General features: G+C 51.5%; 2 protein-coding genes and 1 pseudogene across 7 annotated transcripts in view; 2 read left to right on the forward strand and 1 right to left on the reverse strand.

Moving 5' to 3' along the window:
• Nucleotides 1–89: 89 nt before the first annotated feature.
• OXER1 (oxoeicosanoid receptor 1) lies at nt 90–5,890 on the forward strand. The gene is given in 3 exon segments (XM_022573961.3): nt 90–2,372; nt 2,374–2,747; nt 2,750–5,890. Coding segments are annotated over 3 exon segments (1,065 nt in total). The 5' UTR covers nt 90–2,247; the 3' UTR covers nt 3,316–5,890.
• Nucleotides 5,891–14,157: 8,267 nt separating this feature from the next.
• Nucleotides 14,158–27,768, reverse strand: part of MTA3 (metastasis associated 1 family member 3) — a 198,744-nt gene continuing 185,133 nt past the window's right edge. Inside the window, exons 17-18 of one of the 6 annotated variants that reach the window (XR_002644571.2) lie at nt 15,868–15,941; nt 14,158–15,071 (exon numbers count right to left, since the gene is read on the reverse strand). Coding sequence is in view for 5 of the 6 variants with exons in the window: in XM_089923235.1 (XP_089779361.1) it covers nt 25,284–25,339 (56 nt within the window). In the remaining variant the exon portion in view is untranslated. Of the gene's footprint in view, nt 15,072–15,867; nt 15,942–23,642; nt 25,340–27,768 lie in introns of those variants that run through there. The other 5 variants (XM_022573966.2, XM_089923235.1, XM_089923236.1 and 2 more) reach the window with 5 other exon arrangements.
• LOC111174832 (transcription factor HLF pseudogene) lies at nt 20,074–21,413 on the forward strand (annotated as a pseudogene).

Consider the following 27,768-nt stretch of genomic DNA (forward strand, 5'->3'; position numbering starts at 1 on the left):
TTGTAGAAAACGTAGAAATACTAAAAACACAAAATCCCCCCAGCTGGAGTTAACCACAGTTAATACACAAACATTGTGATGAGCCTTCAGAGGGGCGTAAAGCTGTTCAGGAGCTTGGCAGCAGGGGGGAGGGCTGTCTGGCCTCCTCCCCCTTCTCCCCCCTGCTATGTACAGGCCCCCGTGGGGTCCAGGAGTGCTGGGAGCCCCGGACGCAGCAGTGGGTAGAGACGAATCATGCAACCTGCAGAGGGAGATCCGGGCTCGGTTTCATGGGGCTTCAATGAGAAGTTGGTGAGGGGTCGCACGTGGGGGGAACTGAAGCTGGATCTGGATGAAACAGGTCCCTGGGTAGAGTCAGCGCTTCCTCCAGAAAACCTGGGTCTGAACCCTGCCTCCCCCGCCCCAGCCTGCCGGCTCATTGCTTCAATCCCCTCCACTGACAACGGCAAAGGAGACCCTGACTTTGCTGAAAGGACTTCCAGCCCTGAGGGATGTCGGGACCTTCACCCACCTACTGCTGTAGAGGATTTCCTCTCCTACAAGCAATGAAGAAACACCACCAGCCTCCCCCTAAGCTTCCACCGGTTCAGGGCAGTGAGGGCAGAGGCTGGGCGTGTGCTCGGGCTGCAGTGATGTGTTTCTCTGTACAGGAGCTGAGGACAGAACACACGAATGTCCCAGGGAGGCCCCCTGGGCAGGGTGCACGTGGCCACGAGAAGGGCCCCCTAGTGCCAAGGGTGGGCCTAATCCAAGACAGAAAATCACGAAAATTAGATCTCCCGTTTTTCTGAACACCGACTCTGTGCCAGGGAATTTGCTAGACGTTTTCACATACATGACCTCATTTAATCCTTACAGCTCTCCAAGAAGGTGGTAGCACCCCATTTTACAGATGAGGCTCAGAGAGATTTGGAAAGCAGGCAGCTCTGTTTCCAGCCCAGGCTTGTCTGTATTCAAAGCTCAGTCTGGTGGTCCCACCACCCTGCACCCCGTGGTTATGGCCTATCTGCCCTCAGCCTTGGCCAGTGGGAGCCCAGGGCAGCAGAAAGGCCTGGAGGATCTGTGGGAGAGGGGCCAACGGCCACTGCGTCTGAAACCCAGAGACTCAGAGTTGGCAGCACGCAGCGCCCTGCTGACCACAGCCGTTTGGCATGGAGGCAAGGGGGTGGGGCGTGTCAGATCCTGGAGCCTGGAACCACAGCCTCTCTTGGTGCTGTCCCAGGTTACCAGGAGCCCCGGGCCCTCATCTCTGCCCGCAGGCCTGGTGCCATGGGCTCATGAGAATACCACGCAGAGGGGAGCAGGACTCGTACCTTATCTGAAGCCAGCCACAGCTTCCCACTCCCCTCTCCGCAGGGAGTACTGGGTGATGGCCGGCTAAGTGGGGTGGACAGTGTCAGGGAACCTCGAGGACTCTCAAGATTGTTCTGTTTGTGGGAGAGGCCCCCATGTCCCCAGGCCATGGCAGCAGAAACTTGGCAGGGGAGCCCTCTGCCTGTGGGATGTACTTCATCACGGATGTGGACTTGGGACCATCACAGACTTTGGAAGCTTCAGGAATCTGGGAATAACGACAGCAGGCTGGCGGACGTACAGCAGGCTGTTCTCACCAGGCTGTGAGCACGACGGTCAGGGTGTTGACTGGACTCCCGCCTCCCTCTCCCAGGACGATGTCTTGTTGGCTCCACAGTCCCTGCTGCCAGAGCTGGTGTGGGCAGGGAGGCAGCCACCCAGTCTGCGTCTGTGATGGGGTGGGAGGGGTCCAGGGTGGTCTGCATGAACCGGAGGGCTCTGAGTTGCCAGGACAAGCTCCTGCCTTCAGGCAGGCCAATGTCTGACCACTCAGGGCTGTGAACACTCTCCCCAACCTCACCCCAGCTGGGCCTTCCTCCCACTTCAGGGTTTCTCTGGGCCTCCACTCACCCTGATGAGCCCTGCAGCCTCCTCCGCCAGGGGCAATGCAGATTCCAACGGAGGCGGAACTTAGAGACCTCACGCGCAGGCCACCCGGTACCCGGGGAGGTATCCAGGGGAGGCGGGGAGGGAGGGAGGGCAGGCTGCAGGGTTCCCCTTTGCCTGCAAATAGGAACACAGTGTTTCTCAGTGGCTGCGAGGATGCTGAGGAAAACCCCAGGATACTGAGTCATCGCGGTGGCCGGCTGATAGCAAGCACTAATCCTTGAACACTCTCGTGCGGGGGTAGGATGACCGTAGAAACATCTCTCAGACCCACAGCGCAAGCAGCCCATGGAATTTCATAACCTGAGCTCTCCCTCTCCCCTTCCTTCCCTCTCTCCCTCCTCACTCCCTCCCTCCTCCTCGCCCTCTGCCTTCACCACTGCCTTGGGGTCACCTGGAGAGGCCCCGGCTCCCTGCCTTCCTGGCGCCAGTCCTGAGCGTGGAATTTGTCCTGGGCCTGGTGGGGAACAGCCTGGCCTTCTTCCTCTGCTGCTTCCACACGCGGCCCTGGACATCCAACACTGTGTTCCTGGTCAGCCTGGTGGTGGCCGACTTTCTCCTGATCATCAACTGGCCTCTTCGCGTGGACTACTACTTCCTCCACGAGACCTGGCGCTTCGGGGCCACTGCCTGCAAAGTCAACCTCTTCATGATCGCCACCAACCGCTCAGCGAGCACGGTCTCCCTCGCGGCCGTCTCACTCGACCGCTACCTGAAGGTGGTGCGGCCTCAGCACGTGCTGAGCAGGGCCTCCGTGTGGGCAGCTGCCCGGGGGGCCGGGTGACTCTGGGGGGAATCCTGCTCCTCAACGGGCACCTGATCCCGACCACCGATTCCAGCCACTCCTGCCTCAGTTACCAGCTGGGCACGAGCCCCTCGGCCTCACTCCCCCGGCACCAGGCCCTGTTCGCGCTGGAATTCTTCCTGCCGCTGGCGCTCATCCTCTTTGCCATCATGAACATCATGCTCACCAGCCAGCGCCGAGGCCCAGACGTGCAGGCGGGCCCGCGGAGGGCCGTGCGCATGCTGGCCGCGGTTGTGGCCATCTACGCGGTCTGCTTCTTGCGCAGTGTCATCTTCGGCAAAGCTTCCATCGTGGCCTTCCGCCTGCACGCCTGCTGCACCCTGGACATCTGCTCGCAGCTCTTCCATGGCTCCCTGGCCTTCACCTACCTCAACAGTGCCCTGGACCCCATGCTCTACTGCTTTTCCAACCCCAACTTCCTCTGCCAGGGCCGGGCCCTGCTGGGCCTCACCCAGGGCTGGCAGGCCTCCGCCAGAGACGAGAGCACCTACCAGCCCTCTGCCTGGCGCCGGGTGCCCTCTGGGAAGGTGGTGGCCGCAGAGAGGCTGTAGGCAGAGGTGTCGCAGGAGATCTCGGAGGAGGGCTGACCAGGAAGGCCCTCCCAGGACGGGGGCCCTGCTGCGGTACCACAGGAGGGAAGACTGCCAGCCTCTGGGCTGGAGGGACAGGGTCACTCCCTGGACTGTTGCCAGCACAGGGTCCCTCAACCAACCGGACAAGGGACATCTGCAGGAGCCAGGTGGGTGGCAGGGGGAGAAAAGGGTCTTGGCTTGGAGTCGTGTGTCCCAGATGATGTCCCCAAAGCACAGAGCATGATGGCAGGTGGAGACAGGCAGGGGCTCCGGGACTCCAGCTCAGGCAGAGGGCCACACAGCTGCCCTGGCCCGGGCTAGAGCTGGAGGACTGTGAGAGCAGAAGTCTTGCTTTAGAAATTAGACAGCTGCATTTTCTGTCATCTCCAGTTTGTCTTTTTCAATACTAACAAACTTCCTTTTGAAAATGCAAGGCTGCCTCAGCTGTTCTAAGGAAAACCAGTAAGTTACCTTTGGGTCCATCTGGCTCTGGCATCAGGAGGGTTCAAAGCGAGTTCCCCAAGATGAAGGGACACTCTGGGGACAGAAGCAAGAACAGAAGCTTCCACATTGATCCTGGAGCCCTGGTGTGCCCTTGAAGTCAGAACGCTTCCCTGGGAGAGGTCCTCAGGCTCACGGGATGGGCTGCCCACCTGGATCCCTGGGAGGCCCCTGACTTACTCTCCTGCGGGACCACGTGAGGATCTTCAGCCTGGGAAGTTACCACCTCCATCCAGTTCAGGCTCCTGGCTCGGCTTGGACCCCCTCCCCTGGCTTTCCTCAGCCCCAAGTACCCTTCTCTGGCCCTGGAACCTGTGGTGGCTGCTACCCAACCAGGACAGGATGCTGGATGGGGTCAGGGGTCTCCAGGTCACCAGAGCAAGCTCACCGCCCTCCCCCAGGCCCAAAGCCATCTTGCCCATCTCTCCCCCTTCTGTTCTGTTCAATACGCCTGTGTCAGTGTCTGAGACCACCTGGGCTAATACATCTGTTGACCTGGGGTCCCCAGGCACAAGGCGTGCACTGGGCATGAATCAGGGGTTTCTTTGGCAGGGAGAGTGGTTGGCCCTGTTGTGCACAGCCGAAGTCATTGGGGGTGTGTGGCCTTCAAGGCTTCCGAAGGGCAACACAGAAGCCACTAAAGCCCCAAATATGCACCTCCTGAACGCCACGTGTCCCCAGCCCTAGCCACCTCAGGAGAATGAACATCTGCCCCCAGTAGACATACGTCCTCCCTGCTGCGGGGTACAGAAGGGCCTGGGACTGGTTCCCTACTCATCACCCCAGCCACAGGCCTCTAGGCCTCAGATACAGGGTCTGACGATGGGGGCCAAAGCCCCTCCCCCCAACTGTTTTAATCCTCTTAGTCCAACCCTCTGACATTGTGGACAGGGATGCCCTCCCTCTGTTAAAAGTCCTCAGGAGTGGTGGCCAAGGCCCAGGAGGGTCACCCACATCCCGGGAGGGAAGCAGGTGGATGCCGTGTGGATGCTGAGGTGGGAGACAGAACGTGTCAGGCAGAGGGAGGTGGCCTGGGGGACAGGATGGATGGGTATTAAAACCTGGTGTGTCTCCAGCCATCTTCCCTTTTCTGAAAACTCACCAACCGCTGTCAGAAACCCACAGAAGTACTGAGAACCCAAACCAAGTGATGGAAATGGGTGTGCCGCCCAGGCTCCTCCAAGGGGGCTCCCCGGGTGTCTCTGCCCCACATGGCCCCCTGCTCCAGCCCTCCACTCTGCTGCCGCCTTTTTCTTGCTGGTAGAGCCACTCCTAGGACCTCCCCGCCTCGCCACCCCCTGCTGCCACAGAGGGGAACGGGCCAAGCCTGCGCCAGCCCGACCTGAGATTTGTCACTTCTAAGTCAGACATTCTTATGAGAGGTCCAAGCGATCCTGGAGGCGGGGGGTTGAGCCCTTTCTCGTGGAGCACCCCCTTCAAGGGGCACTAAACGTGTGTGCTGAATGAACACCAGGCACCTTCCCTCTGATACCATCTCTCCCCACGTTTGTACCTGCCTGGCTTCCGAGCAGCTCTAGGGGCAAATGGGGCTCCACGTGCCATTTCCTTGGTCCTCCCTTCCCTGGGCCCTTCCCCTCAACACCGCCACCCCCTGCCCTCTCAGGAGCCGGGCTCACTCTCCTGACCTGATGTCAGGGAAATGACCAGATGGTCCCCGTGGCCTATGTGCACTGCTGTCTCTCCCCCTCGAGAAGTCCCAGGTAGAGGCTGGTCACAGGCTTTGGGCCCACACTCCTAAACCTCCCCGGGATCCTTCTTGCCCCTCAGCTCTCCCCACTGACAAGGCACTCTCTAAAGGGGGTCTGGGTGTCCCCTCATGGGAGAGAAGTGGGGCTTCAGGCTGCCTCCACACTCTCCTTGCATGGAAGGACCCCCTGGTCCTAACCTTGGTCCCAACCCACTGTACCCCTCCCAGGACTTGTTCTCCATGTGTGAAATGGGAACAGTAACCCTGGCCCTTGCTCAACTCCAGGGGTTAGAGATGGAAATAACTGATATGCCAGAGCACTGAGGGACGAAGGTAGTTATTACGGGGAGGGGGGAGGGGACAAGGGGTGAGAGAGGATGGGGGGAGGGGAGGGGAGAGGGCAAACTGTTGAAGTGCAGCGTTTTCTACTGGTGGGAGGGTACTGGCTGTGGTGGTACAAGGTGAGTGGGAAGCGGTTCAAGGCTGAGCAGAGACCCTATTCCCTGCATTTGGCTTCTGCATAGCATTTTGGTCCCTGGGACGGGCTGCACTGTTCGGTGAACGTGTTGGGCAGCACCTCTCTCCCCTTCCTAATGTGACCCGCTGTCCCCTTGAGGGGTGAAAAAACGGCTTCCATGACTTTAACCCAGGGACTCGTGTGCAGGGGCTAGGCAGGCATGGCTGGGCTGACAGGCCTGAAGCCACCAATCATCCAGCATTTGCTGGGCACACACCACGACCCAGACCCTAAGCCACAAAGTCAGACGATAGGTCTCTGACCTTGAGCCCCGTCAGGCCAAGCCTGGGAGAGACAGACCTGCAAACGGATCAAATGCAACCCAAGCCAGTGGGATTGCGAGGTAGTAACGCACCGATGACAGCACAAGAGCACAGGGGTTGGAGGGGGGGTGACAGGGGGCAATGCATGTGAGCCGAGTCTTGGAGGATGAGGAATGTAGCAAAGGGAACGGCATCCCTGGCATAGGGAAGGGCATGAACAAGGGCACAGAGCTGTGAGAAGACTCGGTGTGCAGGGAAGGGTGAGGAGATCACGGAGGCAAGGGAGGAGGAGGCCTAGGGACAGAGGTAGGAGACAGGCAGGAAAGACAGGCTGGGCCCTGCAATCTCAGGAGCCTGGGAGGGTCCTGCAGACAACCCAATAAGGCAGGAAAGGGAGTGTGTGTGAGGTTTTTAAGAAGCCGAGGATGATCTGTCTTGCACTGTGATCAGTTACTCTGGGAACAGTGTGGACAGAATGGTGAGGGGTGTGGGAGGTGACCTGAGTAGGACCTGAGTAGGAAACGGTCTGTATTCCAAGCAAGGGCAGTGGCAGTCTGCAAAGGTACAGAAAGAGAGGCACAGCCCACGTCAAGGAGAGAGGCAACTTTGTGGATGATGGGTGGACACTGACGCATTAAAGAAACAGGTGGTAGAGCAGGTTCATAGGAAAAGATACAGAGTTAAGACAAGTTGGAGGGGCTTGGAGGACGTGCAGGTAAACACGTGCAGCACCACACTTAGGGCTGGAGACTGGATTTCAGAATCTCCCTCTTACTGATGAGAGCTGACCTTATGGGGATGGATGGGGTCACCTGCGGGAGAATGAAGAGGACCAAGAACCATCCTTTAAAAAATCCCCACAAGTAAGGGACACACAAAAGAAGACCCAGTGAAGTGCCCAGAAGAAACCTTTAAGTAGGAAGAAAACCAGGAATGCAATAATAAAAAAGAGCATGGAAGTAAAAAAAAAAAAAGAAAATTAAAAAGACCCGTCTTTTATGAGGGTGAAAGCCGAACATAAAACACCCAGACAGGGGCCTCCCTGGCGGCGCAGTGGTTGAGAGTCTGCCTGCCGATGCAGGGGACACGGGTTCGTGCCCCGGTCTGGGAAGATCCCACACGCCGCGGGGCGGCTGGGCCCGTGAGCCATGGCCGCTGAGCCTGCGCGTCTGGAGCCTGTGCTCCGCAACGGGAGAGGCCACAACAGTGAGAGGCCCGTGTACTGCAAAAAAAAAAAAAAAAAAAAAAACCACCTAGACAGACTGCAAAGTGCCCCATGCAAGAATAAAGCATTCTCAAAAGTCCTAATTGCATGCTGAAGACAGCTGATGTGAGAACCAAAGTATGTGTCTGACACTGGTCAAGCATCCTGGACCGACACCCTGGGTTAACACTGCATGGTCTGTGCTATTAAAAACAGCTTTTCGGGGACTTCCCTGGTGGCGAAGTGGTTAAGAATCTGCCTGCCAATGCAGGAGACATGGGTTCGAGCCCTGGTCCGGGAAGATCCCACATGCCACGGAGCAACTAAGCCCGTGTGCCACAACGACTGAGCCTGCGCTCTAGAGCCTGCGAGCCACAACTACTGAGCCCACGTGCTGCAACTACTGAAGCCCGCGTGCCTGGAGCCCGTGTTCCGCAACAAGAGAAGCCACCACAATGAGAAGCCCGCGCACCGCAGCAAAGAGTAGCCCCCGCTGGACGCAACCTGTGAAAACCCGCGCACAGCAACAAAGACCCAACGCAGCCAAAAATAAATAAATAAATTTTAAAAATTAAAAAAAACCCCAGCTTTTCAAGAAGTAATAGATTGTTTGTATAAAATTTAATTATATGCAAAACATGTTCTGTATTGGTTGTGGATTCATACATTTGTATTAATTGTATAAAATCATGCATTGGGATGAGAAACACCAAAAGGAAAGTGCTTACTTCTGAAATGGAGGGACACGGAAAGGGGGTATGCAGGTGACTACTACTGTATCTGAAATTTATCCCTGTAAAAAATCTGGGAAAATGGCTGTAATATCTGAATTTTACTTAGCATTGCTCTAGGTAGAGAATAAAGGGGTCAATGTAATGAAGAGTACAAAGAAAAGTAACATGGGGACGACTGTGTCAAGCGCTCAAGAAAGCTCAAAGAGGATGACCAAAAGTCGTGCTGGATTTGGCATTTAGGAGGTCTCTGGTGACCTTGTGATGGCAATCTCAGTGAGAGGCTGGGGTGGGGGCAGAAGGGAAGCCATATAACCCACTATAATGGGTGGAGGAATTAATGAGATTTGAAGGAATGGGGACAACTCTTCCCTCTTTCAACCGATTTGCTAGTAAAGGGAGATAAGGCTAGCTTCAGATGAAGCTGAGTAGAAGACAGATGTGGTGGTGGTTTGACGGTTCTGTGATGTTGACTGGACGGAGAAGTGTAACAGTATGAGGAGAAGGGAGAGAGGGTGAAGATGAGGAGAGAGGGGAGAGAATGATGACAGAGCAATCATAAACACTCTGTCCCAGGCCCCATGCTAAGCGCTTTACACACATTAACTTATTTAGTCCTGTAAGGTAGATACTATGATTCCCATCTTACAAATGAAAAAAACTGAGGCACAGAGAGGTTGAATATCTTGCCCAAGGTCATCCAGTAGTAAGTGGCAGTCTGGCCTGAGTCAGGACACTCTACTGCAAGCTCCTAAGGAGGGTGGGGAGAGGAACGGATCCAACATGTGGGTACCAGGAGGGTCCTCTAGAGGCCGAGGGGCACAAGGGGAAGAAAGGTGAAGGGATCCTTGGAAGGCTTGGCTCTCAGGAGGTGAGAGCTTCAGGAGTAACAAAGGATTGGAACAGCTGGTTCTGGAAATAAGAAAACAAGCTCCTGAAGAACATGTAAGTGAGCTGCTCAGTGAGCAGCCCAAGAGGCCTGGTGAGGTGGGTGCTCACAGCTCTACGGTAGCAACAGTGCCTGCAGGTTGGATGGTTTCCTCCAGCAACTCCCTGTAGTCCAGGCGCAAGATCAGAACAAATGGAAGATAAAACTTATCAGGAAGAAACCTCTTAAGAAGTTGGACCAAGGACTTCCCTGGCTGTCCAGTGGTAAAGAATCTGCCTTCCAGTGCAGGGGACGTGGGTTCGATCCCTGGTCAGGGAACTAAGATCCCACATGCCGCAGGGCAACGAAGCCTGTGCACCACAACTACTGAGCTCAGCTGCCCCAACGAGAGAGCCCACGTGCCACAACTAGAGAGAAACCCGCATGCCACAACGAAGACCCAAGCAGCCAAAATAATAAAGAAAATATTTTTTAAAAAAAGTTTGACCATAAAAACCCAGTCCTGAAGATGGATCTTAAGGCTGGTACACCTTGAGAGATAGTGCATGTGACACTCTATAGGTGAGCTTCCAGAAAGAGGGAGATATTTGGGTCAGGATAAAAAGTCTTTTTTTTTTTTTTTTAAGATTTATATATATATTTATTTATTTATTTATTTTATTTTTGCCTGAGTCGGGTCTGCGTTGCAGCACGTGGGATATTCGTTGAGGCATGCATGATCTTTCATTGCAGCACACGGGCTTCTCTCTAGTTGTGGCGTGCAGGCTCCAGGGCACGTGGGCTCTGTAGTTTGCGGCACGCGAGCTCCGTAGTTGTGGCACGCGGGCTTAGTCGCCCCGTGGCATGTGGGATCTTAGTTCCCTGACCAGGGATTGAATCTGCGTCCCCTGCATTGTAAGGTGGATTCTTTACTACTGGACCACCAGGGAAGACCCAAAAGTCTTAATAAAAAGACACCAAGAACCACGACGTTAGGGATTTCACGGAGGGAGCTGCTGTGTTCTGCCTTGAGGGTCCCTCTGCGTCCACAAAACCTTCCCTGACCACTAGTCCAGCCTTGCTGAGCCCTCTGTCCTGGGACTCCTACAAGTACCAGCACAGCCTTGCCTTACCTACAACCTTTTGTATTGTCCAGTAAACTCGTGTGTGTATGTCTTGCTTCTCTAGTAAAGCTCTTGAAAGAAACTTGGTGTATCTTTTTAAAAACACCTCTCACAAATCCCAGCAAACAAGGGTTGCAAACAGGCATACCTCACAAACAAAGGCTGGAGGGGTCCCAAGGGCGCCTATGATGGCCCTAGCACAGCGACTGAGACACAGTCCACACTGCAGTCAAAAAGGCTGGAAACAACAAAATACTCAACAGAGAATAATTTCTACCAAGCGAGTTTCAGGGCCTGGGAAACAGTGAAGAACGCTGGGCATTTAGATCAGCCTCCTGATACCTTTTAAGTCAACTCAGACACGTTCGTTTCTGACTTTCAGAGCTGAGGAGGGTGAGACGCAGAAGAGGGCGCTGGGCTTCATCTGTGTGACATGCAGCTCCTGCGTCCACCTCACTGGCATGGGAGCCTTACTGTCAAAGCCCCAGGTGGGAGCACAGCACGCTCCCTCAGCTCACCACAGGAGCGGCCTGGCACACGTCCTCCACTTGGCTCTAGGCACAGCAGCTCAAGAGTGAGAGACGGGGCGAGGTCTGCCTGTTGCTTCTCATACCTCCAGGCCTTGGGGACACGGTCAAAAGCCACCTGCTGGGGCAGCCTGACCACATGAAACCTCCATGTCCTCAGGATGTGCTTTATGAGACAGCAGAATAAAGTGCGGACCCTGGGGAAAGGCCTCTGAGCGGCTGCGGGGACATCAGATTAACCTGCCTGGCCTCAGAGCCACACGGGGGCGGGGGTGGGCAACTGATGTTGAGGGCTGGGGGCCTGCCCCCGCACCCAGCCTTAGAGCTGAGCCACTGTCCCAGCAAAGGGCAGCATAAAACCAGATAGAATTTCCAGAAATTTATTGGAAACAGGATACAAATGGATTAGTAGATGGCATCTACTTACAGACAGACGGTCCACACTGTTAATATCACGCTCTGAGTGAATTATCCTGGGTAAATACTCATGACCACTGCTGCATGGTCTGGGCTGGTGTTCTCTGGCAGGGAAAATCAGAGATTAGGGGAAGAGGAATGGGGAGGGGTAGGCAGAAAACTGGGATGCAGCTTTCCTGAGGGGAATGGTGAGGTGGGGCTGCTAAATGGCTAAACCTCCCCAATGGAAAACTGGGACAAGTGTTAAGAATAAAGTCCCCCCTGCCTTCCCAAAGCACTTTCCTGCCTAGGCAAGAGCGGAAGAGAAGCTACAAGACACATCTACCCTCACCAGGGTCTTAGGACAGCATGGGACATAAACACCAGGCTTGGACATGACACAGAGAGGACCAAGGCCATGCACGTCCTGGGCCTGTTTGCCGGCTGACCTGTGCCCCCACCCTCCCCTGCTCTGCTCTGAGTGGTGGGGGGCTGACCACAGGTTGCCTGTCCCCAGCTCCCAGGTCAGCTGGCTTCCAGCTGGGTTTAGCTAACAAGAGGCAGCTGCAGAAATCTGGAGAGCACGAGGAAGTGAGAAGCCAGGCTATTTCTGCTCCCTCTCTGCCTGGGGGGACCAGGCAGGGACCTGTTTCTGGCACGGACCATGCCTCTTCATGGCTCCAGCTCCCACCACATTGGCCCTCTGTGGTCCCAGGCCCCCACCAGTGGCTGTGACTCCCGAGATCCAGTAACATGGCCTCTCCCCTCTGTCCTACCAGCTGTGGTTCCCCATCTCCGCGTTGCCCCTCACTCCCCTGTCTGGCATCTCAGCTCTTCTTGTTTCTGTATTAAATGATTCCCTGGATTAAAACCCCTCTGGTTTTTTCTTTTTTTTAATTTATTTTATTTATTTTTGGCTGTGTTGGGTCTTTACTGCTGCCTGCCGGCTTTCTCTAGTTGCGGTGAGTGGGGGCTACTCTTCGTTGTGGTGCGCGGGCTTCTCATTGCGGTGGCTTCTCTTGTTGCGGAGCACAGGCTCTAGGCACGCGGGCTTCAGTAGTTGTGGCCCACCGGCTTGGTTGCTCCGCGGCACGTGGGATCTTCCCGGACCAGGGCTCCAACCCGTGTCCCCTGCACTGGCGGGCGGATTCTTAACCACTGTGCCACCAGGGAAGTCCCCAAACCCCTGTTTTAAATACATAGATGATTCTGTTTTCCTGGCTGGAGGCTGATAGAAACCAGGCTGGGAACTAGGCACAGTTGTGAGAGGCAAAGCTAAAAACCGCTATGTCCCCCTCCCTTGCACCACCTTGGGGATGCAGGGGGGCGGGCGATGACGGGGGGGAGAGGGAAGATGGCTTGCGGGCTTCTGCATCCCTGTCCTAGGGAGCACAGACCAGGCTCAGCACAGCACCACTGTGCACGTCTGCTGGGAGCTGTGCAGACAGGTTCTGCATGTCACCCCACAAGCTCACTGCTCACAGTGGTGACATGCCACCGACGCCTACAATGGTGACACTGTGGCCCCAAGAAAGGGGGTGGCTGGGAAACCCTCTCCATGCCAACTGCTCAGGTGGCAAAGGCAGATACTAGAGGCTCCTTGGTGTCCCTCGCCCATTCCCTGGAGGCTCAATGCTGGGGGACTTTTCAGAGGTGCAGTGAGAGTGTGAGACCTTCAGCATCCTCCCTGAAGGAGGGCGGGGCTGCAGAACCAGGGGCTTTTACTACACGGTGAAGGAAGAACTTCATGTGGCTCAAAATGAGCTGCACTTGTCCCACAGCTAAACATGAACTGGAACCGGGCTAGGCCTCCCTCTTCTTCCTTCAGACCCGGCCTGGCCCCGGTCTCCAAATCTCCTGGCCTGGGGAAGGAGGGCCTCCCCTCAACAAGCTGACAGCAGAGTCACGGGCGGCTAATTGCTCCTTTAACCACGAGTCACCATTTCATGTGGGTCAGGAGAGGAAAGGGGAAGGGTGAGGGAGCCATTCCACCTTCTATTGTCCATGTGCACAACAAATCCAGGGCAGGGCACAGGGACACAGCTTTGTCGTGTCTCTTTCTTTAGAGGAGAACGTGGCACATGACAGGTGATGCGAGAGCTGGTTGCCTTCTGTCCCTGGGTCTTTTCAGAAAGAGCTTCTCTGTGGGACCCCGAGGGCAATGCCTGCCACCCTGCCCGGCTCACTGAGCACTTCTGACACAGGCCCACCCATGGGGCCCCAAGCCAAGAGCCGGAACAGCTCCAGGAGTTGGCAGTGGTGAGAATGTCCCCAGGGTCACCCCGCCAAAGCCTAAGATGAGAACCGACCCCTCCTGGAAAGAGGAGCCATGATGACTGCAAGGCTGGAAAAGGAAAAGGCAGCTCAAGCTCTGAGAGTCGCCCTCAGCCATCACACATCACATCCTCTCTGCTGAGCTGAACCCACGCTCTGAGGATCTAGGCATCTAGAGGGTCATCGTCATTTTAGAGATACCGCACTCTGCTTGGGTGGCGGTGGGGTGTCCAACGCAATTGGAGCCACTCTGTCCTGCAACCACCTGGCCGTGTGGGGCACCTACTACCAGCCACCCAGCTGTCTCCCAGCTGAGGACTCCAGGGATGCCTGAGAGGTCAAACTCCAGCTGTCTTTCACGCTGCTGGGACTCTGTGCCCTGCAGCCGGAACCTGCAAACAGAGGCAGGGGAGTGGCCAGACTCACACCTGCTCAGGGAGCCAATGGGGCACTAAGTTATTCCTGTCCCCGTGGCTGTGTACACAGAGCCGCAGAGCACTCTGCCTGCGATGCCAGCAGGGCCAGTGCCGAGCGCAGACAGTAGAAACCAGGTCACAGGCGGGTCTCCCGGGGCCTAGGCACAGGGGCTCACAGATATGTTTGGGTGGGAAGGCTCGGGGGGGCTCATGGTGTCATACACGCAGACTCACCCACAGACACATTTCTCTCACCTCACCCTTCTAGGCCACACAGACTCCACCTGCTTAAAATCAACCTGGGTGAATGAGACTCACAGAAGGGCCGACCTGGCTGCAGCTGCTCGTCAGCTGCTTTGGCTGTGAAGGAACAGGGCAGGACACGATGGTTGGTCACAGTGATACCCACACTCAGCTCAGGTTAACACCTGCTCTTGCTGGAGCTGCATGGAACCGAACAGAATGCTAACCGCTCTCCAAAGACAAAGTACAGAGGACATAAAGAGTGCACAGGCTTCCCAAAAACGACTTTCTTATGTTTTGTCAGAACCGTAGGTAATTCTGTACCTTGGTGGTGGGGGGGAGGGGGTCAAATACAGGACGCATGGGGTGAAGGACAAAATTTCCCCATTAAAAAAATGGGGAATGAAGCCTATTGAGGTCAAAGCTGAGTGACAGTGACAGCAAGGATGTGGGGAAATATCATGAACTGCATAAACACTGGCACATTTCTTAAGAAAAATCCATTCAGAAAGATGCCGTGTCCCTCGTGTACACATCCACACAGCTGATGACAGAGCTGAGCTGGCACATGCAGGGCAGCAGCGGCTCTGAGCCCGCAGCAGCCCCACTGCCCCAGGAGCCGCAGTGCCTAGGGTGCGGAGCGCCGGAGAAGCGGGGACGTGGAGTGGCTCCCCGAGCCCCTCGATTCCCCAGGCAGGTCCCCCTGGGGCAGCGAGGTCTCTGAGAGGAAAGCAAGGTGACACTGATTCACACGAGGAGACACAGCCTTGGGGACGTACACTCCTGCAGTCTCTTCCCCTGCCCCATCGAGTCTCCATGGGGCGCGTGGAGGTCTCCCACTGAAATGCTCTGGGGAGGGGGCTGCCTCGTGGCACGGCCGTAAACGTCAGCAGAACAGAGTAGCAAGTCTTGGATTATAGGATTACACAGGGATAGCTCAGTCTGACACGCAGCATGTGAATTCTGGAAAAGGAAAGAAACAGGGTCGAAGTTAAACAGGTTCCGACGGCGGAGGCAAGGTGAGAGGAAGGGCGGATCAGGCCTCCCACCACCACCATCACAACCTTCAAGGAAAGGAGGTCGAGCATTGACTCAAATGAAAGCTCGCAATGTCGTTTAGGGGTGGACATAAGGAAAGTTTAATTGAGGCCAAGAAGATATGTGAATGACACTGAAGTACCTTTAAAGCTGGGATTTGGATGGGCAGGCGTAGTGGTTAGTGGCAAGGCGCTGCAACACACCAGGCAAGTGCTGACATGTGTATCAGAGCAACATCACGGAACCTCTCTGACTGGACGCTGAGAGATGGGGAACACACCTGGCCTGCAGGAGGCACACCCTGATCTGAGGTAACCACAACTAATCATATGATGTGGGCACTCGGAGGCTAGGGACATATTTTTCTGCAGAAGGGGAGTGAACTCAAACACCCACAGTGTCACAGTGTCTGTCGTTCCCACCCCCTCCACTTGCCCCCAAACCTTCAACTCTCCTGTCCCAGAGCTGGGCATCCAGACACTCTCAAGAGAAACAAGTAAATGAAAAGGAGAAGTGCTGGCAAACTACGTCACCATCAGGTGTTACACAGTATGTTGTGAAAACTTCTGCTCGGTTATCAGGAAAGTGGCTAGGAGGGAAGTGGGGGGTGTCTGCTGAGATGGGATCAGCTGCTCGGGCCAAGGCAGGGCTCAGATACTCTCTCTCATCACACGCTCTGCAACCAGGAGAGGACACAGGGTTAGGACACAGGGACGCTCACCTTCACAGCCTCCCGCCATCCTGAGGAAGGTCTGCAGGATAGAGCAGAGCTGCGCCTTCACTTCATGAGCCTTTCTAGAATAGGGGAGATATATGCACACAGCCTGGTATTTGATAGGGCTCAGCACATACGTGTTAAATTAAAACCCAGACAATTCAGTTCAGGACTGGGCTAACTTGCTTTATTGATAGGTTACGGAACTGCCTTATTTAACTTTCACCAGAACCTTGTGAGAGTCAGAAAGGTTAGGAAATTGCTCGAGGTCACAGGGCAAGTAAGTTGAGGAGTCAGGATTTGAACGCAGATCTTCTTAATTCAGGTAAAGTTTTTCCTACTACTCCAAGCCGCCCCATTCTCCATCCAACCCAGTAAGAGCATACTGCCCTCTTCAGTGTCTAAATTAAGGGTTATGTGTGTGTCAGTATCTCCAGTATCTCTCAGAAGCCTCTCTCTTTTTGTCCACCCCCTATGGAATTAAGCCATCTGCCAGAAGAGTCGCTTGTAAATAGCTTTCCAAGTTTCTGACCTGCCATGGTAAATTATGCTTTCTTCTATCTGTGCTAAACCTACCTGCTCCAGGTTCAAAAGCAACCCTCTCCTCCCAGCAGCTCAGGATCTGGCATCACACCTGCCTTCTCCACACTGGCCATGGTTTTAAGTTGAAATATGTCACCTCTTTGCATTCTGGGCTGAAGAACCCCAGTGCTTACCACCTGCCTTTGTACCGCTTCACGTCTCCCTGCTCAAAGCTTCCTCAGCCCCACTGTGCTTCCTTGAAGCAAGGAACCAGAGCCACGTGCAGGGTCCCAGATACATAGGCCCCCAGCATGGCAGAGGGCCCCAGGAAAAGATCTATACCCATTCTCAGGTCTCCTTCCCAGATGATGTAGCCCAAATCATTTCCCTTTATGCTTATAAATTCTCAAATGTATCAATCTACATATGCTACTTTGGTCTATACGAACCCTGATTCATAAGCACTTTTTTTTTTTTTTTTTACAAAATTCTCCCTTTTGGTTTGACTATTCAGAAGTACATAAAGTCCATGGACTTGGAGATTCTGCACTCTAACTAACGGATGCAATGGCAACAACCTTTTTTAAGGTTTCCAGCTACTGGCGTCTGAGTTAATTTCCCTTCCTTCTAAAACCCAGAGGAGAAACCATTATCAGGATTTTGGAGCCCAGAAAGCAGATAAACAAGTGACAACAGACTATGTACTCAAGAATTCCAAGGCTGAAGCTGGCAGTGTGAAAACCTGAGAACCCAGTTTATACAAAGGAACTGACACCAGATACCTCTGGAAGTGGGGGGAGGGAGACTGCAGTAAGGGTTAGTTGAAGGCTGTTTGAGAAGCTCTCCTGACTCCATACCCCTAGGCAACTGCCCACCTCCCATAAGTCTGGATGTTTATTCTCTAAAGAGGACCAAACAGAGGGTCTCAGGCCTAAGGGACACAAGGCACCAAGCGCAGCTGAGGGCAGAGCTACCAATCCCCAAACTGAGAGATCAAGTGAACATATGCCTACTGAATGGTGAGGCTGCCAGCCTTCTTCCCCTTGAGTTCCCAGAAAGCAGACAGCCAAAACTTTATTCTCTGGAAAAGAGACTGCGCTGTGGTCTGAATGTCTGTGTCCCACAAAATGCCTATGTTGAAACCCTAATGCCCAATATGATGGTATGAGAAGGCAGAGCCTTTGGGAAGTGCTTAGGTCATGAGGGTATAACCCTCATGAATGGGATTAATGCTCTTATAAAAGAGACCCCACATGTTCCCTAGCTCCTTTCATCATGTGATGACACAGCAAGAAGATGGCAGTCTGCAACCTGGAACAGGGCCTTCGCCAGAACCCAACCATGCTGGCACCCTGATCTTAGACTTCCCTGCCTCTAGAACTGTGACAAATTCCTGTTGTTTATAAGCCACCCAACTGTAGTATTTTGTTACAGCAGCCTGAATGGACTCAGATAGATGGGAAGAATCTTCTCTGGGAAACTTGACCAGTCTGTAGAAAAAGACCTGAAGATATTGGCATTTGGGCCACCCAACAAACAGCTCGGCCTGATCACCATACTGTGAAGTGCACTATAGGCTCAAGCACAGAGCTTTCATCTTATTTTAGTCTCCTACTCTTAAACATTATTACACAACCAAAGGTCATCAGGAAGAAACCTCTAACACAAATATTAGAGACCAAAACAAACAAAAAGAACACAAATTGGAAGACATAGATTATTCATGGAGAAGAAAACTCAAGAAATGAAAATCACTATCATTAATATCCTCAAAGAAGTAAGGAAAGATACAGTCTCCACAAAACACAAACAGTATACTATTAAAAAATAGCTTTATAGGGTTTTAAAAATCTGTGCTGGAACAACATGTGCTGGCTTTAGAGATGTGATAAGAATCATTTTATTTTGAGTTTAATAAAAATAGAAAAATTCATTTATAAAACTAAAGACAGGGCTTCCCTGGTGGCGCAGTGGTTGAGAGTCCCATGGGTTCGTGCTCCGGTCCGGGAAGATCCCACATGCCATGGAGCGGCTGGGCCCGTGAGCCATGGCTGCTGAGCCTGCGCGTCCAGAGCCTGTGCTCCGCAGTGGGAGAGGCCACAACAGTGAGAGGCCCGTGTACCGAAAAAAAAAAACAAAAAACAAAAACTAAAAACAGATTGGGACTGACATATACACAATACTATATATAAAACAGATAACTTGTAAGAACCTGCCGTATAGCACAGGGAACTTTACTCAATACTCTGTAATGGCCTATATGGGAAAAGAATCTAAAAAGAATGGATATATATATATATATGTATAACAGATTTACTTTGCTGTACACCTGAAACTAACACAATACTGTAAATCAACTATAATCCAATAAAACTTTAAAAAAAATCTTATTGTTTTCCAAATTATATATGAGAAGCAGCATAAAAAGGGAATTCTAGTAATTATGTATTTTCAGACTCAGTTCTAAAATAAAATGTAAACTTTTCTCTCCATAAAAAAAATGCATGCATACATACATGTACGTGTGTGTATGTCTGTGTGTGTCTGTGTATGTGAAAAATAAAAGGCTATTTTTAAACCTTTAAAAAAAAAGACTAGAAACAGGAGAAAAAGAAAACTGGTGTGTTCATATTAATATCAGACAAAATAGATGAATTTAACAGAAATAAAAAGGATCATTTCATAGTGATAAAAAGGTCAAAAAGACAGAAAAATTCTAACTACATACTAAATAACAGAATTTCAAAATTACATGAAGTAAAAATTGGCAGACTTAAAGGGAGAAATTAGACAAATCTGGTTTGAATATAAAGTTGAGTAAAGTAATACTCTCCAGAAAGTAGAGAAAAAAGCTGCAGGGAAAGAAAACTGGAGAGAAACAAGAACAAAAACAGAAGAGCAATGCAGGAGGCCCAACATTTTGCTCCTTTTTTCTGCTGTCTGGTCCCAGATGCCTTAAACGTAATCAGCCCTATTTCCGCAGGACTGGCTCTTGGCCTAGCTCACTGACTGCCCCAGAGGGGCTCCTGTAGGCGCTCAGTGCCGCTGCAATCAGACCATCACGGAAAGGGTCTTCTCAGATATCTTCTTAGGAAGCTCCACCTAATAACAAAGCTGCCTTCAAGCTTGCTCTTCAGTTTTACATTAATTACTTTTCATATTCATGGATATGTAAATAGTCGCTGATAAAAATAAATATTTGGTTGAGGGAGGAACACGCATAAATTATAACTCATGTTTTCTGAGCTTAAAGAGTGCTCAGTCATCTGGAAGGGAAAACAGGAAACACTGAAGGAAAATAATGAGCAAGGTTGGGAAGCTTAAAATAAACCCAGTGGGAGTCTCCAGATCAACTAGGCTGTGACAAATCCTTCCATTTTCATTGCCCCTGGGGCTCTGCAGATTCGGAAGACTTCTCACTTCTTTACTGGGATCTAAAGAGACTGGGGGCGGCGGGGCCGGGGGAGCAGCGCCCCCGGCGCAGAGAGGAGGTGGGGTGGGAGGGAGAGGGGTGGGGGAGGGGGAGGGGGAGGGGAGGGGAGGGGGAGGGGGAGGGGGAGGGGAAGGGAGGGGGAGGGGAGGGGGAGGGGAGGGGGAGGGGGAGGGGAGGGGGAGGGGGAGGGGAGGGGGAGGGGAGGGGAGGGGGAGGGGGAGGGGGGAGGGCCCGATGCGGCTGGTTGGTGCGGTGCCTTCCGCCCTCTGCAGCCGTCTGCGTCTTTTTTCTTTCCGCAATTTTGAACATTTTACAAGACGAGGGGTTCGAGGCAAGTTAGAGCATCCTGCACGTCGTGGAGGAGCCCACGGGCACTTGGCGCGCTCCCTGGGGACTGCACTGGGAACCTGAAAGTTTTTTTTTATGCAGATATATTTATATTTTTATGCAGATGTATTTATAAAGACATAGGTAATTTTTTTTTCCTCCCTTGTCTCCACCGCCTTGAAAGCGAGAACTTTTGGCAAAGGACGGAGGAAGAAGCTCAGCAACATTCTGGGGGGAGGCTGGGGTGGGGTTTTTTTTAAGAAAAAAAAAAATTGAGTGCATAGCGATGGAGAAAATGTCCCGACCACTCCCACTGAATCCCACCTTTATCCCACCTCCCTACGGCGTGCTCGGGTCCTTGCTGGAGAACCCGCTGAAGCTCCCCCTTCATCACGAAGACGCATTTAGTAAAGATAAAGGAAAAGAAGCTGGATGATGAGAGTAAGAGCCCGACGGTCCCCCAGTCAGCATTCTTGGGACCCACCTTATGGGACAAAACCCTCCCCTATGACGGAGATACTTTCCGGGTGGAATACATGGACCTGGAGGAGTTTTTGTCGGAAAATGGCATTCCCCCCAGCCCGTCTCAGCATGACCACAGCCCTCACCCTCCCGGGCCGCAGCCGGCTTCCTCAGCTGCCCCCTCCGTCATGGACCTCAGCAGTCGGACCTCTTCACCCATTCACTCTGGCATCCCATCCCCAAACTGCATGCAAAGCCCCGTCAGACCAGACCAGCTGTTGCCAGCCAACCGCAATACTCCGAGCCCCATTGACCCTGACACTATCCAGGTCCCGGTGGGCTATGAGCCAGACCCGGCCGACCTTGCCCTCTCCAGCATCCCCGGGCAGGAAATGTTTGACCCTCGCAAACCCAAGTTCTCTGAGGACGAACTGAAGCCACAGCCCGTGATTAAGAAAGCTCGCAAAGTCTTCATCCCAGATGATCTGAAGAGCACTGGAAGAAAAAGTCCCCAGCAGATTTAAGTCACTGCTGTCATCCAATACCTCAGATTACCTTCAGTGATGCAGAATCATAAAATGTCCAGGTTTTGGGACTTCCCTGGTGGCGCAATGATTAAGAATCCACCTGCAGGGACTTCCCTGCTGGCGCAGTGGTTAAGAATCTGTCAGCCAATGCAGGGAACACGGGTTCAAGCCCTGGTCCGGGAAGGTCCCACATGCTGCAGAGCAACTAAGCCTGTGCGCCAGAACTACTGAGTCTGTGCTCTGGAGCCCGCGAGCCACAACTACTGAGCCCGTGCGCCCGAGAGCCCATGCTCTGCAACAAGAGAAGCCACCGCGATGAGAAGCCTGCACACCGCAAAGAAGAGTACTAGCCCCTGCTCGCTGTGACTAGAAAAGTCTGAGCGCAGCAACGAAGACCCAACGCAGCCAAAAAAAAAAAAAGAATCCGCCTGCCAATGCAGGGGACACAGGTTCAAGCCCTGGCTGGGGAAGATCCCACATGCCACAGAGCAACTAATAAGCCCGTGTGCCACAACTACTGAGTCTGCGCTCTAGAGACTGCGAACCACAACTACTGAAGCCCGCGTGCCTACAGCCTATGCTCTGCAATGAGAGAAGCCACCACAATGAGAAGCCCCCTCACCGCACGGAAGAGTAGCCCCCGCTCACCACAACTAGAGAAAGCCCATGCGCAGCAACAAAGACACAACGCAGCTGAAAATAAATAAATAAATGTATTTTAAAAATAAAATAAATAAAAAATAAAGAGACTGTGTAGGGAGATGCCTAAATCAATTGGTTTCTGGAGTTGGTCTTTATTTCCCTGGGGCACCAAGATCTAATACTGATGTCCCAATAGCTTTCTCAGACATTTGTGCCTGCTCTTTGGATGAATGAGTCAAACCTCTGCTGAGGAAGAACTGTTTCTCAGGGACCCAATTCCCTCCCTCTGCTGTCTTCCCTTTCCTTCCCCAAGCATCTACCCTTCCTGCCAAAATTGGGACCCAGCTATCAAGTCAGAGGTTCACTTTCTTTCTCAGAGGTTCACCTTCTACGTCACTGAGAATGGGAATACACAGGGATAGGTTGGTTAAAAAGGTTTCCTGTAATGACCCTTGCAGGTAAACAGAGACACTTATTGAGGAGGCCAGGGCTGGCTCTCACAGTTGACGGCCCTTGCATAACTACCACGGACTTCAGTCACTCTTCTAAGACCTCCCTATTGCTGAGAGGGTCTCAAACCTAGACCTCTTACAGGCTCACACACTAGCATTTTCCTCAGGGGTCAGGACAAGACTATTCTCTGGAAGAAACTGTGATATTTATTAGTAAACCCAGCAATGGTCCCAGGGGTGGCCAATCTGGCATCCTTCCAGAATGTGTCAAAACACCAAGGTGTTGATTATTCACACCTAAGGTACTTGGGCCTGTCTTCCTCCACAACCCCCGCTCCTATGGCTTCATAGTGTGAGAGAACATCCGCTGCCCTCAGAAGACGCTTCAGCAGTCCTTAAACTCTCCAGATACATTAGATAAGCTTCTATAATTGCTTCACATTCAACAAACTCTGGGCCATAATGATCCATTATAAAAACTGAAAAAAACTTGAAAGGGGCTTTCCCTGGTGGCGCAGTGGTTAAGCATCTGCCTGCCAATGCAGGGGACACAGGTTCGAGCCCTGGTCCGGGAAGCTCCCACATGCCGCGGAGCAACTAAGCCTGTGTGCCACAACTACTGAAGCCCGCGTGCCTAGAGCCCGTGCTCCACAACAAGAGAAGCCACCGCAATAAGAAGCCCACGCACCGCAACGAAGAGGAGCCCCCGCTCACCGCAACTAGAGAAAGCCCGCGTGCAGCAACAAAGACCCAACACAGCCAAAAAAAAAAAAAAAAAAAATCAATAAATAAATTTATTAAAAAAAACAAAACTCCAAGGTACTTTGATATATTTAATCAGGTTATAACATTATACCTTGGGACAGGAGACCAGTGGTGAGTCCAGGGGCACTCAATGTTCTTCCATAAAAAATGGTTTAGTCTTCTGAAATGACATAAAAATTTTGACAGAAGGCAGCCTGGGCCGAAGCATGCCGAGAAGCACCGTCAGCCGCTCCTGGCAGTCTATTTTTATTGGGATTTGTGAAGACAGCAGATGCATTCCCAGAGCTCTCTCACTGGTACAATGGCCCTCACCACCACCCATTTCCCAGGGTGGGAAACAAACAATTGGAGCTGCTGAATCACTGATTTCAGAAACAAGTCATCAAAAGGACAGTCTTCACACACCAGATCATAATATTATACTTAGAGGCATCCACATTAGATACCCTCTTCATGGTATAAAGACATTGAGAAATGATGTTACTCAATGCAGAAAACGAATAAGAAAAATAACGACCTGCAGTACACTCACATACCGCAGGGGAAATAAGCCAGAGGAGAGCAGATTAAAAAGAAGTTTATTGTACAATTCATCAACTTCCTCGCTCAGATGACCTGACTCTGTCCCACTGAAAACTCACCTCTCTTCTGAGCCTGTTCCTTTGGTTTTCCTGACACACTGAGTCCTGCTTCAGCAGTACCCTTGGAACGAAAGCCATGCCATCTCAGAGAAAGGTTAAGAGCACCCCCAGCTGATGCTCCCTTGGTCTGTTATCACTACACAGCAGAAGCTATTCTCAAGGGTCCCCATTTGATAAAGATGGAGACATAGCAGGAAGTCCCCTCGTCCCTGTGCAGTGCAATGGAAGATCTGCTGATTGACCAAAACTCAAGCATCTTGACAGCGGGTGGGGAGGGGATCCCAGGCATCTCCTTAGGGGGTCAGGACAGGGTGAGAGATGCCTGTACAGCCCCTCTGCCCCTCTCATCTCTGGAGTCTTTTCTGACCCAGGCTTCACTCTGAAAAAGATTTCGCTGCCTCAGGTGGATGGTGTTCCATCCCCTTTGCCATAGGGTCTCTAATCACAGGAACCTACAGGAAGCTGAATGAGCCCTCTTTATAAACCTAATTTTGTCTTTAATATTCTTCTAAATAACTTAAGGGCAATTTTTCTTTATAGATACTGTCCGCTTTTATGTGCAAATATACATTGGAACATACCGATTTACCTTCAAGCAAATCCAAGAGTCATTTTTTTGAGAATCATACCTTTAGGCAAGAAATCAATGTAATTATAAGGAAAGTATTGACATTTTATTTATATACAATTCACATATGACTAAAAAAACTTTGGTTGATATTGTAACAATTTTCAAAATAGAACATTAACAATAGTTCTTCTTTAAAGGAGGGGATGGAATCTTAACACTTAATGAACACCTACTATGTGTCAGAGTCAATGCTGGGAATATCATATAATTTAATTGAAACACATCTCACCTTTAAGTGATTGTGGCTTTTCTCTATTTCTTTTTTCTCCCCTCTCTCTGACACTAATATAGCTCCTATCCCCTAAGTTCCAGAAAAAGGAGGGGGTACGATATGGTCAGAGGAGCTTCACAGAGGCAGGAGATGGAGGTGACGTCTCTGATTAGACAATAAAGGCTTACACTTCCCAGTCTGAGCAAAGAAAAATTGCTCTACACTCCTCTCCATATTTGCAGACACAAACCCATCTCCGATACACAGAAACACCTCCCAGGTACATGCTGTACTCAACACACAGATCAGGGATGCTTATTTACCCAGTGGAAACAACCTTAGACTTGGAGTTTATATCTCATCTCTGCTACTTGCTAGCAGTGTGACTTTGGGCAAATCCCTTCATCTCTTTGAGCTTCAGATTTTTTCATTATTAAAATGCAGGTTATAACACCTACCTCACAAAGTGTTTGGAAGATCAAGTGGTGTAAAGTAGGTGAAAATTTTTAATCATTATAACAACACCGTTAAGGCAAATGAAATCTGTACTTTACAGAAGAGGGGAAAAAAAAAAAAGGTTAAGGAAACCAAGTGATTTACCCAAAGCCACATAGGAAATAATCAGAGAAGCCAGCAATTAATCCCTTCTGACTCTGAACAGTCAGATGTGCTTTTTTCCATGGCACAGACAAATTCCATCTCCCCTGCTGCCCTCCCTTTTGGACTCTCAGACATGGAAAGTAATGCCTCTTCTATCCCCACTGATCTCAGGGCCTTCTCTCTTCACAGCCACCTGGTGTTAGCCAAAGTCAGCCAAATGTGGTAGATACTTGGCTGGCTGGCATTAGGAATGTCATCAAAGCATCTGTAAGTCAGAAAAGGAGACAGGATTTGGAAAGCATGTGGCACACCACTGGACCTACAGCCTGACAGGAAAGGCTGAAAGTAGGGGGACTGATACGGATCTGGGTAAGTCTACATTGACTCCAAAAAATGAGGCTTCTTATGTATGCACGTTTTGTTTTTTACCCTTGGAATTTAAGCTCCATTCACAGAGGCCTGTGTGTGGCTGGGTGCCACAGGTTAAGAGGACACAGAGTGCTGACTTCCAGCCCCCAGTCATACCAGGGCCTTTAAAGGACCAGGGCCAGGGCCAGGTGAAAGACAGTGACTTTCAGAAGATAAGAAGGAGCTGTCCATCTTTTTTTTTTTTTTTTTTTTTTAAATGTCAGGTAAAATCCTTTCTACCAGCAGAAATCCAGAGACTCTCTTCCCATTATGAAGAACCTCCAACTGAGGGTGGAGGCTGAGCAAAGGGGGCAAGCTGCTAAGGGGACAGGAAGCCCTAAAGCTGAGAGACCTGGATATTCCAGTACAATCAGGCTTTGCTTCCAGTTAGATGAGCTCTGCCCACCAACATCCTGTTTGGTGTGCTCACCTGTCTGACATGCTGATAATGACAGCAGTGCTACCGGTTTTATTATTGGATCACACAGGGCAAAGCTCTTCCATGAGTTTGTACCTATCAATTCCAGTGTATAATGGTATTAACTCTCCCATGAAAACTCACTATTAGCCTAACATTTTTTTCTAGTACTTTGAGTTCACCTTGGAAACTCACGTTAGTCAGGATCTTATATCCTGAGGAAACAAGAAACAGATGAATTATCCCAAGGAAAAGGTCCACAGGGAATACACAAATGGGGACATTTTCTAAAATATGTGTTTCTGTTCCACTTTTGCCTCTCAGCTCCACGTCCATCCACTTAAACTCAGCTTTGCAATTCTGGGTGGGGTTGGGACTCCGTAAATCCATTTCAGGTCTGCCAGCCAGATCCCTGTTGCACCAGCAGGGGGTGCCCGAGGGCACCTACAAGGCAAGAGGCTTGCTCCTTCCTGCTCCTGCCAGCATCACCCCGAGGAGCAGCAGCAGTGTGTGTCGGTCCCCAGCTTGTCTTCACACCCCCAGAAGCAGCCGCATCACACTTTCTGAGTGATGCCAGCACCGACAGAGCAGCGCCCTTTCCTCAAGGGTCTGAGTTCCAGCTCCTTGGGCTTCTAGCTGTGATAACCCCAACTTGTCCCTTTTGCTCTCGCAGCTCTAGTGATGGTGGCTGTTTCCTGTCCCCCAGCCCATGCTCCCCATTTACCTATTCTGTCCTTCAATATCTGTCATACTGATTTCTGATATTACAAGAGCTGTTAAAATAACTTACGTAGTTTCTACCTTGCTGACTGATACAGCACGTTTGAGAGCCTCAACTTCATTTACAACAGTGGTTAAAAGAGCAGACTCTGGGGCTTCCCTGGTGGCGCAGTGGTTGAGAATCTGCCTGCCAATGCAGGGGGCACGGGTTCGAGCCCTGGTCTGGGAAGATCCCACATGCCACGGAGCAACTAGGCCTGTGAGCCACAAGTACTGAGCCTGCGTGTCTGGAGCTTGTGCTCCGCAACAAGAGAGGCCGCGACAGTGAGAGGCCCGCGCACCGCGATGAAGAGTGGCCCCTGCTCGCTGCAACTAGAGAAAGCCCTTGCACAGAAATGAAGACCCAACACAGTCAAAAATGAATAAATTAAAAAAAAAAAAAAAAAAGAGCAGACTCTGAAATCAGTCACACCTGGATGGGAACCCCAACCCATTTATGGAGTACTTGGTAACTCTGGAAGAGTTAATTCACCTCTCTGGGTCTCATTTTTCTTAATCACTTTCATTTATTCAACTAACATTTACTGAGCACCCCCCAAGTTCCAGGCACTGTGCCAGGCAGTAGAGATACCATGTTATGCAAAACAGTTAAGTCCCCTGACCTGAAACCTTCTGTCAACGGAATCAGATGAGATAATGCAGGTAAGGCACATGTCATCAGCCTTCCTCTCTGTACCATGACAGGGGAGCAAGGACAAATGGGTTTTGAAAAAAGTGTAACATCTAGGTCTCTTCAGAAAATGAGACAAGTGTCTGTTCCTCAACAAGGCTGAAGGATTCAGTCAACATAACACCAGGGATTCGTTGTGTGCCCTGTCCATTCCTCCTGTTCAGAGCAGAGAAGCAATGACCTCGCAAAAGTATTCATTCAGAAGGAAATGGGACAAACAGCCCTAGAGAGGAAACACTACATAATGGCATTTTTTAGAAATTCCAAAGAGACAGGTTCCTGTGATACAAGGAAAGAACAAAAGGAGCTGCAATGCAGGAGTAGGACTGGGGCCCAGAATGACCATGACCATGGGGTGTGAGTGGAGAAAGATAGTAGAAAGCTGCTGTTCCAGCATCAGTCACAGCGAGAGTCTTTT

This window comes from Delphinapterus leucas, chromosome 13 (assembly GCF_059928025.1).
Source record: "Delphinapterus leucas isolate spDelLeu-1000000601 "Yukka" chromosome 13, BTC_Dleu_Yukka2, whole genome shotgun sequence".
Taxonomy (NCBI): domain Eukaryota; kingdom Metazoa; phylum Chordata; class Mammalia; order Artiodactyla; family Monodontidae; genus Delphinapterus; species Delphinapterus leucas.